This window comes from Anas platyrhynchos, chromosome 2, assembly GCF_047663525.1.
Source record: "Anas platyrhynchos isolate ZD024472 breed Pekin duck chromosome 2, IASCAAS_PekinDuck_T2T, whole genome shotgun sequence".
In the NCBI taxonomy this organism is placed as follows: Eukaryota; Metazoa; Chordata; class Aves; order Anseriformes; family Anatidae; genus Anas; species Anas platyrhynchos.
Genome location: NC_092588.1, coordinates 21105757 through 21133596, shown reverse-complemented (window position 1 = coordinate 21133596; position 27840 = coordinate 21105757). Strand labels below are relative to the sequence as shown.

The 27840-nt window shown below is 41.4% G+C and overlaps 1 protein-coding gene across 1 annotated transcript; it reads left to right on the top strand.

Annotated features, from left to right (window-relative positions):
* Positions 1 to 692: 692 nt before the first annotated feature.
* On the top strand, positions 693 to 25856 carry BAALC (BAALC binder of MAP3K1 and KLF4). The gene is made up of 3 exons (XM_027452564.3): positions 693 to 1016; positions 18523 to 18692; positions 21713 to 25856. Exons 1-3 carry the CDS (start codon positions 851 to 853, stop codon positions 21815 to 21817), a joined length of 441 nt encoding a protein of 146 aa, XP_027308365.1. The 5' UTR covers positions 693 to 850; the 3' UTR covers positions 21818 to 25856.
* Positions 25857 to 27840: the final 1984 nt, after the last annotated feature.

Below are 27840 nucleotides of genomic sequence, written 5' to 3'. Positions count from 1 at the left end.
GCTCCTCTACAAAGTGATTACATGAGAAAAACACTTATTTGGAGTAAAGTTGCCCTGTCAAGTTATGATCCTGCAGAGCCCGATGTTAATGGGGCTTGCTCCTTCCCCACTAGGGCCTTGAGAAGCAGCAACACAAGTGGCAGCCACCATTAGCGTGAGTCGGTGTCAAGCCCCTGTGTCCCACTGAGATTACTGACCCTGCTGTAAATAATACTCTGTCTTGTAGGAATCTCATCAGTAGCCCTGTTTATTCTCGGTTGCTTCCCAAAGCCTGCGTTGAAGGAGGAAGAGTGTAAGTTTCTCGGGGCGAGGCACTGATCATTGCGCCTTGGGTTCCCAGTTCCCCAGCAGCAGCTACACTGCTGCCAACGCCAGGAGCGAGGATCCCAGGGTGAAATCGAGCAGGGGACAGGTGGGTTTAGGGAACGGGCTGCCAGACCCCACTGCGGGATGCAGAAGGGGCTGTGGGAGCAGGCCAGGAGGATGCCAGCCACGGCGGGTGACTGTTTGCCCTCCCTCGTGGGGGGGTGCAGCACCCGGTGGGGGTCGTGGGGAGAAAACGGGGCCGGGGAGAGGGGAAGGGCTGCGAAGAGAGAGGAGGGGAGGGGACAGCGAGGAGGGAGGGGAGGCTGAGGGCGATGATAAAGGCGGGGAGGAGCGGGGACGGGGATGGGGCGGAGGGGGTGAGCGGGAGAGGGGGCGAGAAGGCGGGGGGAGACAGGGGAGGTCGTGCCGAGCTGTGCCGAGCCCAAGCGAGCCAAACCGAGCCCAGCCCAGCCCAGCCCAGCCGTGCCAGTGAGAGCAGCACCATGCTGCCGTGCCCCATGCGGCGCTGAGAGCGGGCGCCGCGATGGGCTGCGGGGGCAGCCGGGCAGACGCCATCGAGCCCCGGTACTACGAGAGCTGGACGAGGGAGACCGAGTCCACCTGGCTCACCTACACCGACTCCGACAGCCCCCAGCAGGAGCCCGGCGGCGCCGAGGCCGGAGGCAGGGAGCAGGGCGCGGGGCGCAGCGGTGAGCGGGGCCGGGCGGGGGGCGAGGGGGGCCCCCGGGCTGGGCTGGGGCTCGGGGAGCCGGGCACTGCGCTAGGAACGAAGGTGGGATAGGGAACGAGGAGCTCTGATCTGATCTGATGTGGGCTTTGAAGGTCTTGTCAGAACTAGTCGGTATGCAGAGGTGTCTAGAAATCTCAGGCTCGCTCCAGAAATTCATCGTGCTGCTGATGTACCAGCACCACGGGGAAATGAGTGCTGCCCAGAGAGATCCTAGCTTGTGTGTAAAGCAGTCAGTGCATACGGGCAGCCTCAGTGCGTGTGTGGTGAGGGAAGAAGCTTTGTAGCTTTTTATACCAAGCTACAAAGCACCAGGGAGGTATCACAAAAAGTGCATGGCTGCAAATTGGCAAAGGTGGGCACCACCGGCCAGCCGGAGCGGGGAGACGACGACACCGTGTGACAGGGATGGAGAAGAGAAGGGGGGTGTTGTACTCCTGGGGGAAAAGATTAGAGAAGGAATTTAAAGAGGTTTGAGATGATTTTGGCTGGGAAGCTTGAATGACAGGCAACGGTGCTACCTCCAGCAGGATAGACACAGCAAGAATGGCCTCAGGACTCACATTCATCACTGTTTTAGCCATGGCTACTTTGTATTGATGGCTGAACATCATACGGAGAAGTCTGAGATGTGATACTGAATAGGAGATGATAAAGGGATGGATCAGTAAGTGTTCTACACGGAAACACACGATAATTGAATTCAAAGATGAGAATACCAGAGATAAGAGGACAAGAGACGGCTCTCAAGTACACTAGTAAATGATTAGGGCAAGAGAAACACTCTGCAAAAATACATTGCAGAAGAGAATAGAGAAGAAGAATGAGGAGAGGAGAGGCTAATAGGAACAAGGAAGGACAAGGCTTCAGAAGGGCAAGATTCACACTTCAATGCAGCCAGGCTGGCCACAACCAGCAGCTCAAGGAACCTGGGGAATGCTCAGTGGTCCTAGAAAGTCATAAAGTACCTCAGTGAGAGCTGTGGTAGGGTAACGGCTGAGTAGGAAAGGAAGGGACTAAGGAGAGGTACTCCAGTGACCAGAAACGAGGCATTCCATGAATTTACAGATGAAAGGGAGATGAAACAGCAATTGGAGGGGCAAATGAGGTCAAGTGTGGGTTTAAGGCTTACACAGGAAAACATGGCTTTATTGTGAGAGCTGAGAACTACAGAAGAGTGGGGGACAAAAGAGGAGAGTAAGAGAGGGGAGAAGAGGATGAAGGGGCAGCTGAGGAGATGGGATGTGATCCCATAACACTGGGGTAACGGGAGGTAGGAAACTTCTGCAGCTGGGAGCCAGGGGGAAGGGGACAAGCCAAAGGCAGCTGGGAGAAGAGGATGCAGTTGTCGTTTGTTGTTTTTCCCTTGGAATAAATTGGGAAAATACAGTGAAGAGAGAGAAGTGAAGACAGGATGAAGGAAGGATTTGGGGAACAAGCCAACAACAACAAGGTGGCTGGGATTGTTGGCTTGTGTCAAAGGAGTGCAAAATAACAACCCCAAACATTGCATATCAAAACAGAAACAGGGACAAATTGCTCTAGGTGGATAGAACATGTGGTATACAGGATCCGTGAGCATATTAATGAAGAAAGGGCTAGTAACTGCTATATATTAATTTTAGTAATCTCATCTCATCCCAAAATTTCATTATATCCTTCTCTTCTTGTAAGACATCATATTTAGCGTTCTGTGTCTACTCTCATTGGAACTGGATGTATTTGTGCAGCCAAGTGGTTGTATATTTACTAAAGCATTTTGAGAGCTAAATTGTCATTAAATTAAAAAGGAAGTCATGCAATAGTTTTTTTTTTTTTAATTTATTTTCTATTTCAACTTATCCTTTCTTAGAATATTTGTTTGCTTCCCTACATGATTTTTTACGTTTTAACATTTTTTCTCCATTTTGGAGGGGGAAGACCTATGGGACAAGAACAATTGTTATAGCTAAAATCAGACAGACAACTTTTCCCAGGTTCAGGACCAGTCTCTAACAGGCACAAATACGTGCGATCGCAGCTGGCTGCATGACAGCGCTGAGCCTGTGGCAGTGATGAACAGGGTGCGTTGGTAAGGATGAGTGCAGTAAAAAAGTAATAAACGACTTCATGAAGCACCGCAGGTGGTGAAATTGAAAGACATCTTCTAAACCACAAGGTTATGTACTGTTCATGGGGCGAGTGGCTTCCAGGAGGGAGAAAAAAGGAGGACTCACAATGAGAGAGTACAAAGGAGCAGCTTCTCGTATGAGCACCATTGGTGTGCAAGCGAAGAGCTTTTCACAAGGTTCGGCTACTGCGTAGGCTATAGCTGGGGGAAATAATAGACTACATTTCTGCTTGGTAACCGTTCCTTGATCCTTGCAACCCTCTGCACAAATTGCCTTCCCTTTCAGACGGTCTGATTCAGCTAAGTGGAAGTGTTAGCACGAGAAATGACTTTGCGAGGGAGGAAGAATCCACAGGATCAGGCTGGTCCCCAGGGGCAGACACAATGCGTTACAGGCAAACCACAGGGAAAAGATTTAATTAAAAAAAAAATAATGCACAAAACCTGAAGTATTTTGAAACACATTTGCATATTCTGCTGTGTTACATTGGGAATCTCTGATATGTGCATGTATGTAGGCTGGGAAGTTAAGATGCAAAATTTCGTACCAGTACTGGAAAAGTGTGTTCAAAACCAAGTAAGTAGCAACTATAACAATTTGTCCTTTCTCAAGCAGACCGTCTTATTTCTGTTTCTTTTATTTATTTATTTATTTATTCATTCATTCAGTGACTAAGCTGCTGTATTCAATTATTTTCTTTATCACACTTGAAAGTGCCTCAGATTGGATAAAGCAGCATGTTGCCTCGTGGTCAAGAAGACCTAACAGTCAAGATTTAGCTCATTTGCTGCAAACTCCTTAGGACAGGATCTGTCCTTCCTGCTTCCAACAGTGACTAGCACAGTACGACCCCAGTCTTGGCTGGAGATTGTTACTTAAATGCAAATAAAAGTAATTAATTTTTAAATGATGTAGCAACCAAGTGAAAAATATCTCCTTCTATCAGAGCTGAGAAGCTGTGTATTGATTGTCTCTGAACTCATTTGTTCAGTGCCTCGACTAATAAAACGTTCATTTATTTTTTATCATTCCCTCTCTCACAATATTGGCTAAAGCTTTGAAACCAAAGACAATTGTTTTTTATTGTCTTTGTGCTTTGTACTATTCCTATAGTAAAGTCTTTCCTCCTGAAGCACATTGAAGAAAAATATTATCCACAGGTCTGACCTGATGCACCTGGGAGAAACAACTGGCATCAGAAAACAGAACTGCAGTTGGTGATCTGCCAGAAATGAAACCTACACTGGGATCAGCTCATCCCTTTGTGAAGACATTCACAAAGCAGCTATGAAATGGGAGCAGATTGTAGTCTTTTATTCAAAAAAAAAATACTGTAAAAAATCCATCACAAGAATAGGAGAGAAATGTCATTAGTATCCAGCAGCCTGCTTGGCTAGCATTTTACCTTGCAAGGTTGCCTTTAGCATAGTTGTGCACTTATGAATAATTCTTGTTCTTTCCTCTGGGGTTAAAGGACACAATTACGCTGCTGTTTTGTGACTACGGGAAGTTTTATAGCCTGTGCTCAGCCTCGCAGTTAGCCTCTGGCCATGTCTCAGGATGCAGAAAGCAGTGCTTCAATGGCAACCTTCCGTACAGAAGTTTTTGAAAATTGCTTTTCCATTCTCTGTAGTAGGAGAGACTGAATGCAGTTTGAGAAAAATCCTAGGGCTGTTTGAATACTAGTTGCCATAACAACACAGACCGGGGATTGGTTTTGACCACAGCTGCAATCATCTCTTGCTTCATTTGCCAGGTAAACATACAGTTAAAGGCTTAATATAAATGAACAAGCATCAGGTTGTAAATGAAGAACTTCTTTTGTGCAGCAGAGTGTTTCTTGTAAATCAGACTGCAGAGGAGCATTTAATAAAAAAATCTGTCTTAGCTTGGGAGCCAAAGACTGCTCACTTTTGCTAGTGAGTAATTCAGGTATATCAGTATCCCTTCTGCCTGTTAAAACTGCTTGTTTAACTGCTTGCTTCAAAATCTGGTATGCTCAAGGAACCACTACAGCAGTGATTCTGGCATGTGATATTTTAAGGAGATAACCTTATTGCAGGTCAGAATTACAGTCAAAGTGAATAAACAGAGCATCTTTCTGGGCTGTAGACATATTACAGTAATTCCATACTCTGCCTTAATCCAGATCTTGGGTATAATAATATGGTATGAGTTAGAGGAACCCATTTTAATATTGTTTCTGGACTTTAAGTGTACAACAGTCTCTTTCAAGTTCAGCTGTCGCTGGAGTCTGTATGGAGGACTGTACTGAAGAAACCCTTCTAAGACAAACAAAAAAAAGGCAAGAGAAGAAAGAAAAATAGAGCACGTGTGATGTTTCATAGAGAGAGAAAGCTTTTGCTTCTAATTTTTATCATCTGGCTTTCAGAAAGCAGAGTTCTTACGTGTCTGCTCAGCTTTGCACACCAGCTTGTAGTGTGTTAACATTCACATGGGTGGTAACAGCCCTCCCATACATGTAAGGCTGCTCTGTAGAGCGTGTTATTGCAGGTCCTTTAACACCTGCACAAGAAGAGGATTAGGAAGCACAAACTCCATACCAAAAGCTCAGAGAGGCGGCTGTTTTGGAAGAACTGATCACCCACAAATACTTCAGTGACTTTAGCTAAACTTTTCAGCACATCTGCCAGAGAAGGATGTGAAGTAGCAGGACATAGGGGAACCAGTGCTGTTCCCCTATGTCCTGTACTCCTGCCTTGGAAATGGGAAAATAGCAGTAGCCTTTGCCAGTAAAAATAGACAATTTTGCATGTGTCTATGGATCAGGGAATTATAAAAAGCCTTAGACAGCAGTGGAGGAAAACACTAGAACTAAATGGATAGCCTCGGTAATAAGTGATGGTGGGCAGCCCACTGCACTGACAGCACTGCTGTTCTTCCTTCAGCACATACCCTTGGGTTTTGCTCAGCATCAAACCCAGTGATGGCCCAAACCAATATTTACACCACTGCAAGACAGCGTTCAAATTATTAGAAGAATTTGATTCAGTTGATAAATAAGGCTTTTTGTAATAACCATAATTTTTAGCCCAACCATTGCTTGTAAATTCTTCCAAGCCATGCATTTTAATCTTTGCTCTAGTTTAATAGTTCAATATTGTCTTAATTTCACGTAGGTACGGATGTCATTTAAGCACAAAAGCTGAAATACAACTTGCAAGCAATAAAATATCTCAATACACCATCAGAGAACTTAAGGGCATTTTCCTTGTATGTCTGAGTCTTCAGACCATACCCACCACACTCCTGAAATTGAACATCTCATTTCTGAGCACAGTAAAAGTCCTGTTGATACTGAGACCACACATGATTAAGCTTTTTGCTAGATTATGAGAGAAGGGTTGTTAAAGAAGTAAATGTTGTTTGGGAGAATGTGTAGGGAAAGTAAATAATTTGGGTGGGACTATTGCTGCTGTTTGACACTGTGGCCATTCTGGGAAATCATCTGCTTTGTGAGTATTTTTATTTCTTGTGTTCTGTCAGTTCAGCAGAAAGATGTCAGTGATATTTAGTGTGTTCTGATGGGGCAAATAAACAAACTCCCTCCACCACCTCTAAGTATTTGTTAATGAATTCTTCCCTAACAAATATCCACTGCCATATAAAAAGGAGAGTCCACAGCATGATAAACTTAATTAAAAGTATCAGAGGTAATCAACAGATGAAAGAAATCTCCTACTAAGAGCCTTCAGCTTGCTGTTTTGTGAGCTGCCCTGGGCTCTGTAGGTGACAGCCCCAGCAGAGTTTGATGGCCATGTGTTTGTGGCACCAGGGGTGGCACTGAGCCCCCTGAGAGGTGCTGCCACCTCCAGCTGCCCATCCTGCCCCACGAAAGCAGGTGCTGGCATCCTTCTGCTTTGCTGAAGGAAATGCCTGAGGGAAGGATTGTACAACCTGAGCCCCAGCCAGTTATGATTTTTAAACATATTATGAAGACTTTTCCACCAGGTCTCTTTATCTCTGAATAATTCCCCTCCAGACAAAGGCTGAGACTTTCTAAATCCCTCTTACAGTCTAAAGTAGACCCGCTAGGACTGATAGTTTACCCCAGTATAGTCATTTACCCATGGCTAAAACAAAGTGACTAAAATGTGATGTGTGCAAACACTTAAGTGAAAAAATAAAACAAAAACTTTAAAGTGAAAAAAAAAAATCTAGATACCCATTGTCGGGTATAAAAATACATTTCTTAGTAGAAACAGAACTGATGTTGCTCATCCCACTTTTTTTCTCAGGTACTTCTGCAGTTTACACATGAAATCAATAGATTGCAGTTAAAAGTTCTGGGGTTTAAAGTTGGCTTTTATCTTAAATTCAGATACAGTAACAGGAAAGACTGAAAAACTCTATGACCAAAGCTGTGAGTTTAGTATAAGGCTTTTGGTTTGACTCCCATGAAGCAGCACTCTTTTCGAGATTGTGTGGATAATATTTCCAAAGATGCATTATGTGATTACATACATGGCTCTGCAGTGCACTTGCATGAAAGAAAGTGGCTTGTACCTTTATTGCACAGTGATAGATAATGCATTCCTACCCCGATCTTATTACCTGATGAGCACATGCATAATTATTTCCCTAGGCTGTCACACTGCCTTTGCTGATCTGTTTAGGAAAAATGCAGGTTAAGAGTAAAACGAACAGGCAAATGGGAGAGAAACATTTTGCTGGTAGCATTGGCAGCTTTAGGCTGCAAGGCAGGATTTTCCATATTAAGGTTTTCTTAAATGCACTGCGAGCCTCCGGACTGATTCTGTATTGTCATTGGCTTGACTCAGCCTTAAATTTGAAGCATCTGATGAAAAAGAAGTAATTTTCAGCCTCCCATTCCTGCTGGAAGATCATGGGTTCACGTTAGCCTGCTCAGGTGTATGCCAGCTAATCAGCCAACCCCTCTATTGATTGATTTTTTTACCAGTTTCCTAGCAATGCATATGTTCGTATGCTTCAGCTGGATATAGCCCTCTCCTTGCTTCCTCTCACGTTGCAGTTGTCATTCTTGTAAACTGCTTGCATTTCCCACGAGGGCCATCAGAAGGGTTTTATGCTGACACTCGCTGTGCTGGAAGTATGAATATCTCCTCCTATCTGAGTGATTTCTGAGTGTGTTCAGCACTGGCAGGAGAAAAGATGAAGAAATTGTCATGGAGTTACTTAGCAGATTGCTAACAGCTCATGGCATTAGGTTTTAACACAACCACTGCAATTGTTTTAGGATGAGCACAAAATGTGAGCAGCAGCTTTGTCACACACATACAGATATCTTAAGCCAAAGCATTTTACAATCTCAGTCATACGTGAGCCAGTGAAATCATCAATATCCATCCAAATAGTCATAGACTATAAGGCTGGAAATTTCAACTGGCCATACAGCCTTTTTTTTTTTTTCTAAATTAATTCCCACACGGAGTGTGAGTGTCTTCGGGACATTCAGACTTAATTTACAACTTGCCAGTCATTGACCTTTTGCCAAAGTCCTTTTAAATTATCCCAGTAGCTAATCACTCTTTGTTAAAGCACGTCTCATGTCTCACCTGGAAGCTTCTGCTTCCATTTCCAGCTGCTGAAAGTTGGTGAACAAAACTGAAGTGACATTTTGGATCAAATTTCATGTGCTTGTAGGTGCTTTTCATGAAGATTTCTGTTTAATCTGCCTAAATATTTTGCTGCTTCTCTCAGTGATTAATTGAAATGATACAACCTACTCATCTTAAGCTTCTACATATCATTAACTAGGTAATGAGAATGCTAATAATGCCTCTTATTTCTGTACCAGAAATTATTCTAAAACAAAATGAGTGATGTTTCATTGCCCCCTCCCTAAGAAGAAAGAAAGACCATGAGAACACCTGCAAATCTGAGCCGCTGTTCAGGACCTTCCTTGAGAGAGGGTGGGTACAGCAGTTGTGGTAAGGGTGGTTGGGAGAGGGTCAGCAGCTTGCATCTTGTTTTCCATCCAGCGTAGTGCTTCCCTATTTTTTTCTTTCCATTTTAAAAGGAAAGTATCAAACAGCAACTGATCCAAAAGCAAACACCCCTGGAAAACAGAGGTGACTTGACTTAGCTTGGAAAGCCATGAAGTACAGCACTGTGCATGGAGTGTATCATTTTTAGGGTGAATTTTTCACAGGCAGTACTGAAACACAGCATAGATCTCCATACAGCATGTGGAGAATACGATCCACATGCTGTCTATATTTCTAACATTTAAAGTGTTTTGGAGGTTTGCTATTCGTGTGTTGCTTTTTCGCTTTGGAGGAAAGAGCAGTCTGTTTCTGGCACATCATGTGGCATTGGTAAGTTCCTTAATCTGTTCCATCTCAAGATTTTCCCAAGCTTAAAAAATATTCAGCTGTCAATGTCTGAGACTTCTTCGTGTGTATGGAGGCTCTTCCAAAATGTTGCCAATGCTTTTTCCACAATGCAGTGAAAATTCAGTTCTTCATTCCTGTTCCTGCTATTAAAATCTGTATCTTCATCCATCAGACTCTGACACCTTTCTGTCATGAAGTCCTTCCCTAGCACCCTGATTACAATCCTTTCAAGCTTACATTTCTTATCTTCCCTTCAGGATCAGACCAATTCCCTCCTAATCTACTTCTGGAGTCTATTTTCCCTGCAGTATCTTGATCTTTGAAATGATCACAGCATCTTCAGAACATTCAGATTTCCATGCAGCATGACGAGTCAACAAATCTAAATCAGGGCTAATATTTGGCAGATATTTTGCACACCATTAAAGATCATTGCAGAGTGGTTTTACTATTTGGAATAAACATAGATTTTATATTCACCTTTCATTTCATGTGGTTGCAAAATTTTAAGTTTGTTTACAACAGCTCAGAAGTTGTACCATTTTTCTTTATCATAAATTGAAATCAAAACATGCCAATACGGAGACACTTTGCATTTGTCTGTAACTGGGAAATAAGACCATCAAGCACATCAAGGTTTGTGGCTTTAATGCTGACTTCCCTGTGTTCTATTTGCTTGCTAGAATCCTTGGGCAGTCTATAGCAGAAATCTTAATATTGCAGTAATAAATCCAACCAGACTTTCAGAGCTATTTATCATATGTTTATTTATGCATGCACATGTTAAATTGCAGTTTCAGAATCTCTAAAAAATTCCTTGTATTTACACAAGAGGAGCATCTTGCCATGTTTCAAAAAAGCCATGCTAGGAGAAGTTTTGAAATGCACAGATCTCTAAAAATCTCATTTGTCTTATGCTCAGAAATGAAGTTGGAAAAAAGGAAAACAAGACATGGTGCTTAATTTCTCAGTTTTGCCAGGACCCCGTTGTGCGTATATCATTTACATTATTAAATATATTAATCATGAGCTTGTGCTTTGAGTACCGAGTTAGACATTTTATGCCATTGTGTTACAGAAGAACATAATTCTGTAAGGCTCTGAACATGACAAAACCATGGCCAAATGAGGGTCAGAGAGTCCAATTTAACCTCTGCTATCTATTAAGTGTTATCTGAGACCTCTTGTCTTGCATGAACACAGATCTCTTCATATTCCTCTTATTTATTACCTAGTTCCTTAGCACTGAAAGCAAAGCAGGTACTTTCTAAACAGAAAATGAGACTGCCTTGCTCCTTAGGACAAGCAGAGTTCAAACAAGCAGGTGATGGGACATGGGATGCAGCCCCTCCGGCTGCAGGGCGTGCTGTGAGCTGAGGGCAGCACTAAGTCCCCGGTGGCAAAGACACAAATACTTTTGTTTTATTTTGTTTTGTTTTGTTTTGCTTCACTGTCGACAGTTTTTATCATGTTAGAGTTCAGATAAATCGGTCTGGATTCTCTGAATGTCTGGGAGGTAAATTTATTGCATTATGATAACTGCTGATGCAATAAATACAAGATGTTGTTTCTGATGACATTTTCCTGCTGCAGAATGTTCTCCCTCTGCAGATCTTCTGGCTCTTTCATCTAGAGCAAAAAAAAAAAAAAATCACTCTTTGCTATGTCCAAAAGTTTCCAAATCCTTCCTTTTTGGGAAAAAAAAAAAAAGTCTGTTGCAGTTGCACTGACCATCTGGCATCATCCCTTAGGCTTCTGCTTCAGAGGCAATGACTTAAGCTCTGCTTTCTTCACAGCCTCCAATCCATTCATTTTTAACAGGACCCATTCTGTGTTGTATTTTTGCTGTACAAGTACCTACCAGCACTCAGCCCTGCAGATGTGTAGTTTTCTCAAGCATCAGTAGTTTCAAATCAGGAGAGCAGGCCTAGAAGACAGGTATTTCATTGATCTGTATGTCTGTCACCCATCTGTGACACTAAAAGCAAGAAATTCAGTGACAGTACCAAATACATATTCTCTCCAGAAGCGTCTACATGTTGTAGTAATAGCATTCATTATTCTTTACTGCAAATTTTCTCTGAGTACATCTTTACAGGGCAGTGTACATCTTATTATGCAGGCATTTTATAAAGCAGTTATGCATTATTCATGAGATAACAGCCATGATAAATAAACGAAGGGTGTTGCTGAACCAGAAAATTGAACCTTACTGGTTTGTCATTGCCAGTTCCGTAGATATAAATTTGGCGTGCTCATCAACATTTACTCACTTTGAACAAATGCATGCTTGTTATTCAGTACCACGCCACATGACAGCACAGGGTGCACAGTACTGGGTCAGATCTGCAGCTTATTTGGGTCAGAATTTGTGTCTCCTGCTTTGAGGTCAGGCAGGAGAACATTGCTGCAAGCACATGGGGAATCATTTCCTCCACCAAGGTCTGATCCTTGTGGCTAAGATTCACGTATTCTCTGTACTACCAGGCTTCCTACCCCTTCCCAATTTCTTTCCAGCGTTAGCTATTGTAACATTGCTTTTTGTAGTTGTAAAATAGTGGAATATACAATTTCAGTTCATTTTGGTTCTTACTAAGATACTGCTCTTTGGACCCAGACTATACAACCAGGCAGCCATACCTTCATGCCATCTGGGTTTTGAGAAGTTTCCTGGAATCCTGATAATTATGGGCTGCCTGTAAGTGTTGCTCTCTCATTGTTTCTGCTCCTTTCCTGATCACTAGCAAACATGTATTAGCTATCTGATACAGAGACAAGGTATAAAAAAAACTATGAGGCTATGAGGAAGTCATATCTCTATCTTTTGTCATGCACAAAATTGACCCCATAGTTCTCTCTCTTTTTTTTTTTTTTCCTGTATCTGTGTCAGCAGTTGATCCATGCTTTTTGCATTTTTGCCTTTTACTCCAGTTTTTCTTCTGCACTCTGAATTAATTATACCATTTTTGCCATCTTCACATCATCTTTATTTCCATACTATAATCTGGTTAGAAAGAGTTAAATCTTAAAAGTAAAAAATTCCTCTTACCTTTGTGAGATATTCTCATAAAGGATGGTTTGTGCATTAATTCTTAGGAATAACCAGGCTGTATGAAGAACTACAGCATCATCGATACGTTGCTCCTGGTTTTATCACTAGCATTGTCATCATAACAGAAAAAGAATCAGAAATACACATCTAAGATTTTTATTCCGTATTTTACATTTTCTTGGAATTCTCTGTGGTGAATATCCTCTTTACTAAAATGATCCTTTAAAAATCTTTCTTAGATGGTTCCCTTCCCATTTAGGAGGGAAATGGTTTAAAGGGTAACAAAATATGATTTAAACGTGCTTTATTTATTTTGTGATTAGTCTGCAAGGCTATGAACAACTTTTTGGTGCACAATTGTCAAGTGTCATTTATGAACTAAAATATGCCTGTGAACAGTATTTACCGCCTAGAATTTTTTATGAAGAAAACTTAAGTCATGGGTTAGTCATGAGTAGGACACTATCATATGTTAAAGAACTGAAAAGTCTGAAGCACTACGGAACTTGAAGATAATAGCTACAGTTATTTAATAAAGAGAGTTTTAGAGCAGGGATAGAACTAAACAGCATCATCAAAGTGCGCAGACTCTTCCTTCTAAAAACTAATTCTGATGTTTACTTGAACACATTAAATTTTTCATTAAGTTTACAGCAAAGAGAGTAGGCAGTTATCCCAGAGAGACTGGAAAAACTCGGTGTCCTACTGGGAGTCTGAATATTCAATGTTATTATAAACTACTAATTGTGAGCAGCAGATGTTCTTAGAGAGCTAATTTTATATATTATATAAAATCTCTCTCTCTACATATATAAAGATATTGTTTATATGAGCTACCTAAAAATACTATTTAATTTTTGTGTTAATGGTGGGAATTGTGTTATATCCACCTTGTCCTGTTCTAGGAGTTTGTATTACCTCTGATATGTCTGTTGATCTTCACACAGGATACATATTTCAGGCAGATTTTCCTATCTTGCTGGTCTTCCTGGTTGTATTGAGACATCTCTCATTTTAGGTGGCTCTCTGTTCACTACGTATTAATACGGTTATTAGTGCTCATAAAAAATACCCTTCTTTTAAACTGTGGAACATTTCAAACATGCTCAGGTCCTAGGGGCAGATTCTAGTTATTCTGCGTCAAACTGAATAACTGAAGTTGATATTTGTCCATATCCATATTTTTTAAAACTTACATATTTGATGAAGTTTGAACAAGAGACACTATTTTAATGCCACTATTTTAGTTGAAAAGGGAAGGGCAAATTTGGTTTTTCAAAACCTATTCAAATTCTGAATTTGAAAACACATGAAGAATTATTTGAAGATTATCATTTGATTTAAACCGTCCGACTTCTCAGTGAAAGAGATTTTAGGAAAAATGTTTATTTGTATAGGTTTATTTGTAAGCAGTCAGTCATATCGCACCCTACTTTGGACCAGCAACTTGTTCAGAAGCCTTTGGGATACTATTCTTCCTGTAAAACAACAGCAGTCTTTGGTGAATCCATGTTGAATGGAAGAAACAAATACATGTCCCCTGATCTGGGATTCATTTGAAGCAGCGTGAACGTACCTCTGAAGGATTTAGGCAGCCCAGCAAGGCAACTCGATGAGAAGCATGAGCATAGCTGGATGAGCAGTCTTGGTTTGTGTGATGGTCACCAACGTGAGCTGGTCTCTGCGGCTTGTTTCAGCTCCTGTGCTACCTTCTAAGTTGTGCCGAGGCTACTGCTTGTGTCACTGGATGCTGAATGAAGCCCAGGAATTGATTTCAGTTAAAAATAACACTTTTTTTTTTTTTCTTCCCCTGATGCTGCTGAAAGAAGTGTTTGTCAGACTACCGCCTAAAGGATTTCTATCAGGCTGGTAAGAAATACAAAAGTCAGCTTGCCCGTGCAGCTTAGAAAGCCAGCAGGAAGGAAGAAGACAGTAAGCAGCGCCTTGGGAGAATAAATTGTTTTAAGTGCAGTTCTCCATGAGAAGATAGGCTTGGATTTCTGGGGCTACTGCTTGGTGTGTGCCCTCCCTGTGGTCACTGAGGGAGAGCTCCTGTACCTTCAACAAACAGGATTATGAGCAATGAAATGCCTGTCTCTTATCACCCATTTCTCCCCATGGTGAGAACAGTCCGGCTGTCCCCAAACATTGCCTAACCATCCCTGAGAAGGTCACCGTTACCTTGGTGGAGGTTTGATAACCACCCAGAAACCCTGATTTGGGGAATAAAGCCATAAAAATAATCTAAGCTTGACAGTTCATTTAAAAATAAAAAATATGAAGTTGTCAGAGAGTTGTGATAGGATCCACTGTTTTCCCTGGCCCCAGAAGACCCACAGACTGCTGGCAGGGGTTGTCCAGGAAGACAGGAAAGTGAGAAAGAAAACAACACTGCTGAACCCATTTGTTTGAATTTCCACTGAAGCTCTACAGTGAAAGTCTGTGGAGGGTATTTACTGAACCTATGCTGTGAGGATGGTATAAATATCTAGACAGTTAGCTTGCTTTAAATGACACTGAGGCAAGACTCCTAGCATTGCCAGCCTGTTAGCTTGCGAATTCCAGATTGTGCAGGAGAGGAAAGTTAGCTCTTCCATTTCTGTGCACCCTGGCAAGCTCCAAATAGCAATGCAAAATAGTTGCTATTTAAAAAGCAACAATCTGTTCCTGGTCTTTTCTTTAATATCATCTCTGGTTTGCAGTCAAGAGTTTCTTAACTTCAGAATAGCAAACATCTTTCAGAATAAAATAATTCGTGGTCTGAATTTTTGGGTAGACCTGTGTGGTGCCAGGAGTTGGACTTGATGATCCTTATGGGTCTCTTCCAACTCAGGATATTCTAGGATTCTATAAAAAAGCTTTTCACTCTGCTAGGAGCATCTAGTATTGGTGGTCACAGGCTCATCTGTATATACATGCATCTATATAGTGGGAGTGAGGGTGGAAGGCTCAGATGCTGATACCCGGTTCACTTCTGACAGGTATTGGGAGAAATGTCTCATCCCCGCAACGGATGATGCTCAGGCTGCAAGCTAACAGAGAATAAAACAAAAACTGAACCCAATATACCACTGATTGAGATTTTCCATCAGCCTCCAGAAAAGTATTGATGTAACAAATTGTTCTGTGAAAGACCAAGGGAGGGAACACAATCTTCTGATAAATGAACAACTGTGCTTAATAATAAAGTTACTTTTCAGCAGACAACCGTTTCACAAGACAACTCAGTTAGAGGCCATATGGCCAAAGGGACACACGTTGGAAAGTAATTTGGGAGGATGACTCCACAGAAGGAAAAACTTATAAGTCATATATGCTTGAAACATCCGAGATTCAATTAATGGGATTAGTAGGGGATGCCTAGAGCATTTTGCCTGTTCAAGGCTGTGCTCAAACTTGTTCACGCAGCTCCTCTGCAAGGTGAATAAGCAACCTATGCCATGACTACTGGCTTAGAGCTCTTACTCATACATAGATAGAGGCCTCTCTGTCTCCCTTCCTGAAAACTGGCTGTCTGTGTGGTCTATACTGTTTCATGTTCTGCACCGTCGCTCTTCTGCCTCTCATTGTACACTGTGGAGTGGTAGGAAGACAGAAGACTTAAAATACAACTGGCTGTGGGCTTGCTGGAGATGTAGGAGAGGTGGTTTACTGGTGTCTGATGGCAAGTAGATTTATGTGTGCAAGATTTATGAGCACAGCATTTGTTTTTATATCTAGCAGAAAAAGGTAGTTCCAAAGATTGAAGTATTTTTTTTGTTTCCTAAATAAACTATAATATAATATTTTCAAGTTTCAATTCAATATTTGTTTATTTTTAAATCAAAAGATAGACGATCTAGCATTATGCTTAGTAGCTACCATTACAAGTTAAACTGTCCTAGGAAAACTCTAACACCATCTTCTGACTGTTTAGGGAAGTGCAGTGACTAGTTTTTATTGACTTCTGAAATCTTACAATTGTAGAATCACAGAATGGTTTGGGTTAGAAGAGACCTTAAATATCATCCAGTTCCAGCCCCCTGCCATGGGCAGGGACACCTCCCACCAGCCCAGGTTGCCCAAAGCCCCATCCAGCCTGGCCTTGAGCACCTCCAGGGATGGGGCATCCACAGCTTCTCTGGGCAGCCTGTGCCAGGGCCTCACCACCCTCAGCGTGAAGAATTTCTTCCTAACATCTATTCTAAATCTACCCTCTTTTAGTTTAAAGCTTATTCCCCCTTTGCTCTAGCGTTACACTCCCCAGCTGTCCTGCAGCCCCCTTTAGGCACTGGCAGGCTGCTGTAAGCTCTGCCCGGGGCCTTCTCTTTTCCAGGCCGAACACCCCCAGCTCCCTCAGCCTGTCTGCATAGGAGAGGGGCTCCAGTCCCCTGGGCATCCTCATGGCCCTCCTCTGGACTCACTCCAACAGCTCCATGCCCTTGTGCTGGACACCACCCCCAGGTCCTTCTCTTCAGGGCTGCTTTCAACCCATTCTCCACCCATCCTGTTTTTGTGCTTGGAATTGCCCCAACCCAGGTGCAGGACCTTGCACTTGGCCTTGCTGAACCTCAGAGGCTCACACAGGCCCAGCTCTCAGGCCTGCCCACATCCCTCTGGATGCCATCCCTTCCCTCTAGCGTGTCAACCACACCACTCAGCTTGGTGTCATCACAAAACTTGCTGAGGGTGCTCTCAGCCCCACTGTCCGTGTCAGTGACAAAGATGTTAAGCAGTGCAGGTCCCAGTACTGACCCCAGAGGAACACAACTTGTCACTGATCTCCGCCTGGACATTGAGGTATTGACAGCAACTCTTTGAGTGCGCACATCCAGCTGATTCCTTACTCATCAAGTGGTCCATCCATCAAATCTGTGTCTCTCCAGTTTAGAGACAAGGATGTGATGAGGGACAGTGCCTTCCCCTATCCACCAATGCTATCATGGCATTTGCAAACAGCTACTGTTGTTGTTTTCCATTGATAAAGCAGCTTTTCTGACAGATCTCTCACAAAGAATTCAGAATTTCCTCTGTTTTCATTTTTAATACCCATATACTGTGCTTGGATTCCCACCTGGTTCATGACAGGAGGTTTTGATGATGCAATGCACATTTCAAGTACCAACGAATTTTCATTGTTTTTCCTATTTATTTTTCCCCTAGAATCTGTGACTACTCATATCTGCTTCAGTTTTGATACCTTCATTGCCAGTTAGTAATTTTTTCTTTCCTATTAGAACATAAAGCTCTTTATAAACAAGCTTTGCCAAAATAAAATTGAGACCTACAGTCATACATCCCATTTGCTCTTTGTATTTGAATTTCAGACTCAGCATTGCAACCAGACGCGTAGTGCTCTGCACTTACTGTAAATGACAACAGATTTTTCTTAATGTAATAAGATGAGAAAATTCTTTTAGGCTGGTCAGTATTATACTGTACAATGTCTGCCTTGTCCACCCAGCTAGAGCAGAAAACAAATTAATAATTTATTTTATTATTGATGGTCAAAAGAGTATGAAATATATTTTTTCTGAGTTTGTTTACTCAACAAAAATAAGTTTGAGGCCATAAATAGAGCAGCACTTTAGTCTCTCATCTGTCATGCTCCCCACATTTACTATAACTAAAACAGATTTAAGGGGAACCCATTTTTGTGCCTGCTTCTGGGTTCTTAGTTAAATCCTTGCTCTTGCAAGCAGCTCCTTGTGGGAACTCCCACAGTCCGAAGCTGATGGAGATCTGCAAGTGGATGAACTGCTACCGTCTTCCATCTTTCCTGAGTCAATGTTTCACAGTGAAATATAGAAGAAAGGGAAAAAAATAAAATAAATGTAAGGATGGTAGCTACAAAACGAGGTAGGATGCTCTCACTGTGGTATCCATGACTTGCATTGCTACAAAAAGGGGTGAAACAGGAGGAAACCACCGCCACAGTTATAACCGGCTGCTCAGTACTAATTGCACAATTTCACACATCCCCACCAGGTATTCTGGAGGACGGAAAATCAGCTCAGACGGGTGTAAGCACAACGTCAGCCACGGCAGGGATTCTGAACGCCGAGAAGAGGACCATCAGCGGTCCCCAGTGCGCAAACCCCACGGCTCACCCCGCTGGAGCTGTGCCGCAGCGACAGAGCGGCTTCCGAGCAGCAGAGGTGAGGGTGTAATTAATTACATGCCCCAGCACTCAGTGCTTACCTCAGCTGGGTCAACGCGATTTTCGTGACAATCCTCCTTGTTGCAGTCAAGCTGTATTTGATGCCTTGGGATAAGACAAAATGGTTGCACCGCACCACAGCGTGATTAAGCCCAGCGCCTCTGACAATGTCTCATGCCTGAATGGCCACAAAATTGATGTTTTATTTGGCAGATGGAGCAATCCATACACTTGTTATGGAAAAAAAAAAAAAAGTCGTATTATTCTTCATCTCAGTCCCACTGTGCCATGTGTTGTGCAAATTATTTAGATTAAAAATCTGAAAGGGAATATGTTTTTCCTTCATTACTGCTTTGCTGAAATTATGTGCACTGCATGGTTCATTCAAGGCTGGATGCAAAGCTTGAAGAAGGCAGTAGGAGTTTTTTAACAACTTCGCTAGGCTTTGGATCAGGTCCTACCTCCTTCTACCCCTCACCTAGTGTAAGCTTTGTAGAAGGATCATCCATAACAACCATGGATGAAAAAGCCAGTCTTTGGAGCCTCAGCAAATGGAAAAAGCAATCTGTGGTAAACTTTAAGTTGTATTTTCTAACAAACAACTGTGCTGCCACTTTCACGCGTATTTTAAACCTTCACAATATTACCTGTTACAGTTCTGAAGTACAGAAACATTTCCCAGTGACACAAATCCTGCCATATCCCACAGCTCCAAAAGTATAGGTACACATCATACATCAGCATGACATCTAGAGCCACAGGTTTGCTGTAAAGAAAAAAAAAACATAAATGCCTTTTATAAGCATTAGCCCACAGAGAAAAAAGAACTGGTCAGGCTGAATGTGGTTGAACACAACTAACATAATTATTAATCCCATTTGAAAGAGACTTGGCCACACTTCAGAATTATAGTGTATACGTGACATATTGTTGGAGATTGTTTCTCTAATTTTGCAAGCAATTGAAAAATTACTTCTGCGTTTAGGCTTACTAGTCTAAATATGTATAATAGCAGTAATATGGGTAAATTCCCACAACATATTAATACCCTGAGTGTTGGCTTCTTGGCAAAGTGTGGGTTCCTGACCTGGGGCACTATAGCTTTGAATGTATCCTCCTACCTTTTTCTAGTCAAGATACATTCAGTAATGTATTTGTACTATTGCAACCCAGTGAGGAAAGGAAATTTCTGGTACTTATAGCATCAGGTAATGTTTGTAGCACTTCTAGTAGGGTGTTTACATTATTCTATAAATGGAGGTATATAAGAAAGGAATAAAATTTGTCTAAGTTTCTTATAGCCAAAAAGGAAATGTAGCTTCCTACAGTGGAGAAGGTGTAGTACCTGAGTTAGGCTTCAGCTCTGAGTTGCAATTCTGAATCTTGTTTTCACAGCTATTTAGGTAACCATAAGGTGAGTAGGTTTCCAATTTGGACACCTAAAGTTTAGATGCCTAGAGGAGGGAGTGTGACTATTTCTGCCATACACACACATACGCACCAAATCAAAATATGTCCATTTTATTCATCTGAATATTCACATTGACTACAGTTTATCTCTAAATGTCATAGAAAGCAATGTGATGTAGCACGTGGGGCTCTCAGGAGACCTGGGCTATGCCATCAGTTTTAAGGTAATAGGAGGTAAATTGCCTTACCTTTCTGTGTCTCATTTTCTTAAGCATCAAGCTCTACAGCATCCTCCTTCACCCAGTTCACCGGTTATATGACAGGGTTCAATTTGTGGTGTTGAAAGGGAAGGGACATGGCGTGGGCTGTGTCTGATGAAGCTTAGCACTCTCCCATGAGGGTAACGTCTGGACGTGGTGCTGGGCACCCTGCTCTCAGTGTCCCTGCTTGAGCAGGGGTGGCACCAGCTGGCCTCCAGAGGGCCCTGCCAGCCTCAGCCACTCTGAGGAAGTTAGCAAGATGAAAAGGACTTGGATGTAAAAGATGCTGCTGATGAAAAGAGTCCTAAGATGAGTGAAGGCAATATAATGGCCAATCAACCCCAAAAGCAAAGGTGAAGTAGGTTATGTCACTGATTGGCAATAACCTACCTTGATTTTCATGTTACATGTGGTCTTTGGAGAATCACTGTGTGAGTATGAGCACTGGGGGGGTAGATAGCAAAGCAGCAGGTGTATTCAGTGCAGAAATGAGAAATAATAGGCACTGGAAGATGCGACTCCCAGTGCTGCCCACAGATAAATATGTACTTTCCATTCATATCAGTGGAATTTTACCAGACATTATTACAGCTGGCATTATTACCAAGTAAATTACACTTAATTTACCTGGCTTTATTTACATTTGCAAATTGCCTCATGAAACACTGGAAATGCAATGATCAAAACCACCTATCTCAGCTCTGTGTTTATATCTGCCCACTCATGAGTGTCCTTTGCTAGACCTATGCAGTTTCCTGAGCATTACAGCACACTGTTTACGGAAACAAGCAGACAACCTAGGAGATGAAGGAGGATAAATTTAAATTAGGGATGCATTTGCATGCTTCAGAGAGACTGACTTTTTGAATATTTGGAAATAACCTGACAAAGATCTGGAAGGTATATATTGTATGTAGGTCTTATATGGAAGTAAAACTAAGAGTTATTTTGAAACTGTATTTTCTTTTAAGAAGCCTAAAAGAAACTAGAGAAAAGTCCATCTCGAGCTAGTCAAACCCAATTCCCAGTGACATCCAAAGGAGCCTCTACTTTCCACTTCTGGACTGTAACCAGATTTATCTGCCCCACTTTCCGAATACACATGTACAGAAATGCTAATAATAGTCAAGAGGGTTGATCCAAAGCCTACTGATGTCCCCAGCCTATAAGCAGTCACAAAAGCTTACACCCATGCTGAATGTGAAACTTGTTCCACACCACAGTACTGTGAAGATTGATGAGGTCTTTCTGTTTAGTAAATAGAAGTGTTTCCATTAATTATGAGGCAGTTGCCAATGGCTCTGTCCTGTCAGTGTGGAATTCACTGTGCTGTTTAAAACTTTCACAGGGTAAACGGGACACACAGAAAATGCCTACAAAAGAAGTCACCATTAATGTTACAAAAAGCATCAGACAAAGCGACAGAAGGATAACAAAGAATTGTGTCAATTAACAAAGTAAAACGAAAGTAGAATGGACCTGAGAACACTTCGCTGCACTTTAAATGTGATCAGTCACTGAAGATTTGAAGATCTCAAGATGATCTATGTCGGATGCAGTAGGCAGCTGCTGCTGAGTGCCTTCAGAAACATGTTTTGTAGAAAACATCTGCAGACACTGTAGGATGTCGTTTGTCTAAAGCAGTGGCACCATGCAGACAAACACCAAAATCTGTGCCGTTTGTTTTTTACTAAGTGCTATGTTATCTACTTGTGTATGTCTTGTTCTGCAGTGCTATTGGGATGAGACTGCATGATGAGAGGCATTGTTCATCTCAATTTAAAACAGCAAATGAAGAAAATGAAGCTGCATTTTTAGACACAAGGGGTTCAAGTGTGTACGTTCAAATCTACAGAGTTCATTTAAAGAGCTCACTTTCATAAAATTCAAACCCAGATATCTCAGAAAGAGACACATAGGTGGCTTCCATTAAATCTCCTAAACTATACATATCAGTTATATAAAGTTAAGTCACATAGAAATCTTTTTATATATTAAACTTTCAATTACTTAGTTTTAATTTATTTTCTATATTGACAGAATTTAGGACTTAGAAACAATAACTTCCATCCTAATCAGACTTACTTGAAGTTCCTAGTTTAAGCCGGCAAGTAGAGCTCTGGCTATTTGGGATTTTTAGACATGGCCCTTTAATTATGTTGAGACCCAGACTGAATTCACTAGACTCTGGGCAAATAGTAAACACTAACCTTACATGAAAATAACCGTAACTCTTAAAAGAATATTTTGCCAATGGCAGCTCAAAAAATTAACTCCATTCAATCAGTTGTAGTTTTTTTGGTGTGCAGAATGTATTTAGTTACATTGTACGCCTCCTGTGTCATAGCATTCCATGTTTATCAGAAATATACAGCTAAAAGGAATATAAATTTCCAGTATAGTGAAGACCAGGAATTAATTCAACATACTACTTCTCAATATAGAAGTAATAATGTATATTCTCTGCGAATTTGTATTTTTATGAAGACAGAAAAGACAAATTTATTTGCCTCCCCCACCAAACATATATGGATATCCCTAGAAGGTCAAATAACTACTCAAAAGTTGTTCATAACAAACAGATGGCACTGGAAAGAAAATCCATGTATGAAATGCAAGAAATCTTTTTTTTACAATTGGGCAAATCATTATAAATCGAACTGTGGGACTGAATCCTAATTTATTCCATATTATGATCATTTTAATGACTTGCTGCTAGGTATATGAGTACTTAACACCTTCCGTGGAGTACAACACGTCTATGCAATAGGGAATTGTTTATTAATTATTCCAACACAAAGGCAAAGTGAAATCCGGAGTCAGTAAGAGATTTTTGCATACAATAGAATATGCATTTATAAGAAATATTTCTTTTTTATGTCCTAAAAGGGGACAAAAAATGTGTGCTACACTTTCTGCAGTTCAACACGTTATCTGAAAACCGATCTTGTGCTGCATATTTACATAAGACGACTAAAAAATACGGAAAATAATGTTGTACACATAAGACAAATACAGTCTGTATACATCCCTCCAGCCGGTGGCTCCCTGCCAACTTGCTTGCAACATTAGAGGGCAGGAAGGGACTTGACTCACTCTAACAATAAACCGGCTGTAGCAGCCCAGCAATATTCATCTGGAAATGGATAGCCATTGTTTGTGGCCATGTGCTAATCTGATTGAAAGCACACGTCCAGGATTCTGCATTATTTGTGCAGAGCAGACCGTGAGCCATTTCAGGTCTGTGCCAAACTCGTAACCCACTCCTGTTTCGAAGGATTTACATGCAGAGAGTGTACTGTATAAACCCGTGTGACACAGGAAAGCTACAGAAAGGAATTGACGATGCTGGTATGCGTAAGGGTACAGCAGATTTTGAAAGAAGGCAAAAGGGAAGTTTCACTACATAACAAACTGTTCCACAGAGAGGTGCCTTGGACAGATTTGACATTAGGGTGAGCAGATACAAAGGAGTGCTGGCAGTGAGGTTATTTACTAGCTAAGAAATCGCTTCATACTGATGTGCTGACCAGATGCATCTGATGTCTGAGGCCACACAACAAAAGAAAGGTGGCAGCACATCGGTATGAGAGATAGTCCTGTCTGAATATGAGTCTTCTGAGTCTCCTATTCAGAGTATGAGATATGACAGGGTGGTTAGCAGGAGACGGCATTGCTACCTAATTATCTGTGCTTATGTTGCTTTTGTTGACTGCGTCCCCCATCAGGGTGGCAGCTGTGGAGCCACAAAGGCTGAGTGCCCTGCATGACCTCTCTATCTGCTCTTGATAACTCTCCTGAGCTACTTCAAGGTCATAACTTCAGGGCATTCGAAGACTGGATCCAGCCTTTGCAGTATGAACCATGTCTAGTTACAAGCAACCTCCTAAACTCCTGTCCTGTAACACGTTACTGTTCTTATTCATTAAGTGGTAAGTGAAGAGAAATTACCTTGTGTCCAAGATGATAGTTTGTTAGCTCTTGATGCGTAAGCTCCCAAGGACCTTAATAGAAGAACTAACAGCAAGTTGTGGAGACATGAATCCTGCCTCTCTACATAGATCGGGTTGTATTTATGTTTTCTTTACTTTACCTCTGCTAGAGACAACTACTAGCAGAGATGACCAATTTGCTTATGAAATATTACACCACTCTGTATAATTAGGGGTGGCAGAATCTAGCACAAGACTATACTGCACAAGACAATTTAAAGAACTGAAAATAGATGCCTGTGTTGGTTTTAGTGGAAGAAGTAAGCTCAAAGAGTCATCTGGACATCTTCATTCCCAGTGGCCTTCCTTGGAGTGAAGAGTCTTGCTTACAGGGTCTGTTCTTCAAGCAGTGTCTTGAAAATATAAATGGCTCAAATACAGAAGTAAAACAACCTTGTTAGAGGACACGCACTTTTAGAGAAGAACCTGCTGACATCTCTGTCTTCCCATATGACAGGATTTTTGAAATGTAATTTTCTTTCAAAAGATATTATGTCACCTAATTTGTTCCACGGTCCTTGGCTGCACAGAAGGGTATCTAAAGCTGCATTGAAACCACACACTGCCTGCTGAAATTATTTGGCAACCCTGGATGAGTTTTTATGGTCAACCTTAGTTCAAGTTTTAAATAGAAACAAACTCGTTTTGTCATGTTTCCACAATGCCAACACGACATATGGATAAGAATTTCTTCTGATATGTATATATATGTAAAATATATTTTCTTCTAATATGTGAGAAATGCAATCACTCAAAAGAAAGTGGATGTTGGATAAACAAAGAGCGAGAATTTACAGTTACCAGCAGAGAGCATTAGGCAATGCCCCTTCTCAGTGACTCAGTGTAATTTTATCTTTCACTGTTCCTTCATCGTGTCCCTCAAGCTTCCTCACTGTATTTCATAATTTCACCATGACTGCATGACACTGACTGGAAGACGCACAACTCTGCTGTGCAACAGCAAAACCTGGGACCTTTTAGTAAAAAGTAGGAAAGTACAAATATCATCTAAGCAATATGTAAGTGCTAAGTTAAACATAGATTTTTGATATCTAAATGAAGAAGATCACATACAAACCAGAAAACTTTTTTTTTATTTAATCTTTCTCATATGTTGATATACATATAAATCCATTTGTGTATGTCTGTGTGTTTACATTGTTGTGTCTTTCACGTGTACTTCTGTTCTGCAATTCATGCATGTTTTTTGTGAGCCTTTGAGTTGTGTTTTCGGTTCTGACACCCAAGTGTAAAAGGTTTTAATGTTTGCATTGAAATCCGTTTTACATGCCTTCTGAAAAGAAAGAGCTATTTAATCTGAGCACAGAAACAGTGTTTGAAAAAGCAGACTTAGTTTTCTTTGGAAATAATGAATAACCCAGTTAAATAGGGATTCAAACTAGACTAAAAGGAGCATTTTTGTACTCTCATTTTATCTGCAAATTATTGAAGATTGACCTTGAAATTGAAAACAGAAATAAAGAAAAAAATTTAAGCATCTGTTTGCTACTGTATATATTTTCCATTCCTGTGTTTGCTGTTGATTTATCTTTAAGACTGAGAGGGTATAATGAATGGTTCCCACTGCCTGTCTATATGGAATCAGAGTATTTCTGTATCTGATCTTCTCAGGCTGTGGCTCATGGACTGTGGCCACATCAAAGAAACTAAACTACGTGTATTCCCCATAAGAAATTGTTATATTTGCCAAAGAGGACTTACAAGGTCACAAATGAGAGGAATTGCAATTCTGTAATTATAAATGGGAGAGAGCTGGTGGTTACTGTAATGGCAAAAGTAGGAGACATTGGGAATCTGAGACATCTCCCTTAGTAAGACACCATATTAGAGCCCTGAGCTGGCTCCATGAATAAGAAATGTGGTGCACACTGAGGTGATCCTTCCACACAGCCTCGAGCAGGCCTCTGCTAAGGTACTCAGCCCTGTTCCAAGCACCTCACTGTCAGAAAGCTGCAAAGAGCAAGAGCAATTGTGGGTCTAGAAGGCAACGTCTACTGGGAAAGACCAAAGGAAGTGTGCTGGCTTAGTGCAGAAATGAGCGTGCTGATGGAAGCAGCCGTATCTCTTTTCTTTATGTTGATTGGGAAGGAGAAATGGATTTACGGGGAAGTTGGAAAAAATTGACATTAGAAAATAATAACCTTTAAGGATAAATAAGTATATGACAGCACATCTAGGCAAGTTTGCTAAGAAAAAAGTAGGAATTACCTGTCTTGTGGTGCAGGGGCAACTGATTCTCCATTTCACATGATTGCTCTATCGCAACCCATGGAAACCCCAGCTCTACTAAATATTCCAGAACCCTGAAGTTATCTTTTTTTTTGTTCTCCAGGTGGGTCTTCCCTGAGACAACTTATGAATAAAAGAGGCATTTGTCACACAACATTAATCTTGCACTGTTCAGAGCTGATCCAATTACAATGACTGTGAGGAACAGGGATGACACGCTCATGTTGGGCATGACGTGCTCATGTAATTAAAGCCCCACTTCTCCTTGGGTGGTAATGATAGCTATTTGTCCTTCTCCCTCTCTTGTCATTTTTACCAGTTACGCTCCAAAGATTCATTACTAAGATTGCTGTCTAAGAAGAAAGAATGAGAGTCCCTGTCCCACTGGACACAATGTTTGCTGAGACAAGACATGGGATGGGAGTACAATCAACAGTAAAAAATAAATAAAATAAAAAATAGATAAGGATTAGGATGATTCTGTTAGTTAGCCATGTAGAAGTGTTCTACTGATGAGGAATGTTTCAAAATCTTGGAGAAAGTCTATGGCGTGGCAACAGATGGAGAAGGTGTATATAGAAACATGCAGAAAGGGCAGCTTTAGTTGTGACTCATGGGAAACAGTCCAGTGCTCAGCTAACACCCAAAGGAATTGCAACAGGACCTGCTATATTCATCAGAAAAGCATTTTCAGAAATGCTAGTCAAAAACAAAGTGGGATAACCTATGAGTCAAGTCCCAGTTCAGACTTCAGGATGAAGCTATGTTGCTTTCTTCCTGCAGAAGAAGCCAAGCATTTCTGATGTGTTTGATATGGCTCTATCCTCTTCTTGCAGAAGAGATTAAGAACCTTTTGATGTGTTTGACCCTCCTAGGACGTGCTAAAATAAGTGTGCAATGAGCAATCCTACAAGGTAGCCAAATGTGAGGTGAAGATTAAAAAAGCACATGAGAAACGGCAAGAATTGAATTCTGCTCAGAGACCTTGCCACTATACACAGGTACAAAATGTTCTTTTTTGTACGTATGCCAGTGATGTACCAACATATATTGTGACATTAGTGAGGACTGTGCATTTGGGTCCACAATAAGAGATTTCTGAGTTTTCTGATACATTGAAACTAATAATAATGAAGAAATCATGATGAATTCTAGGCAGCACCTGTCCAAGGATTAAAAAACCCCAATAGTGTGGGCAGAACGGCAGCCAAGTGCAAGGCAGAAGAAGCAGCGT

What these genes read in the sequence shown, in the direction of transcription:
- BAALC (XM_027452564.3), top strand. Translation starts at nt 851, where the DNA reads ATGGGCTGCGGGGGCAGCCGGGCAGACGCCATCGAGCCCCGGTACTAC. An exon ending in GCAGGGCGCGGGGCGCAGCG is followed by an intron (nt 1,017 to 18,522) that starts GTGAGCGGGGCC and finishes CATCCCCACCAG; the next exon opens with GTATTCTGGAGGACGGAAAA. An exon ending in GCGGCTTCCGAGCAGCAGAG is followed by an intron (nt 18,693 to 21,712) that starts GTGAGGGTGTAA and finishes AAACTTTCACAG; the next exon opens with GGTAAACGGGACACACAGAA.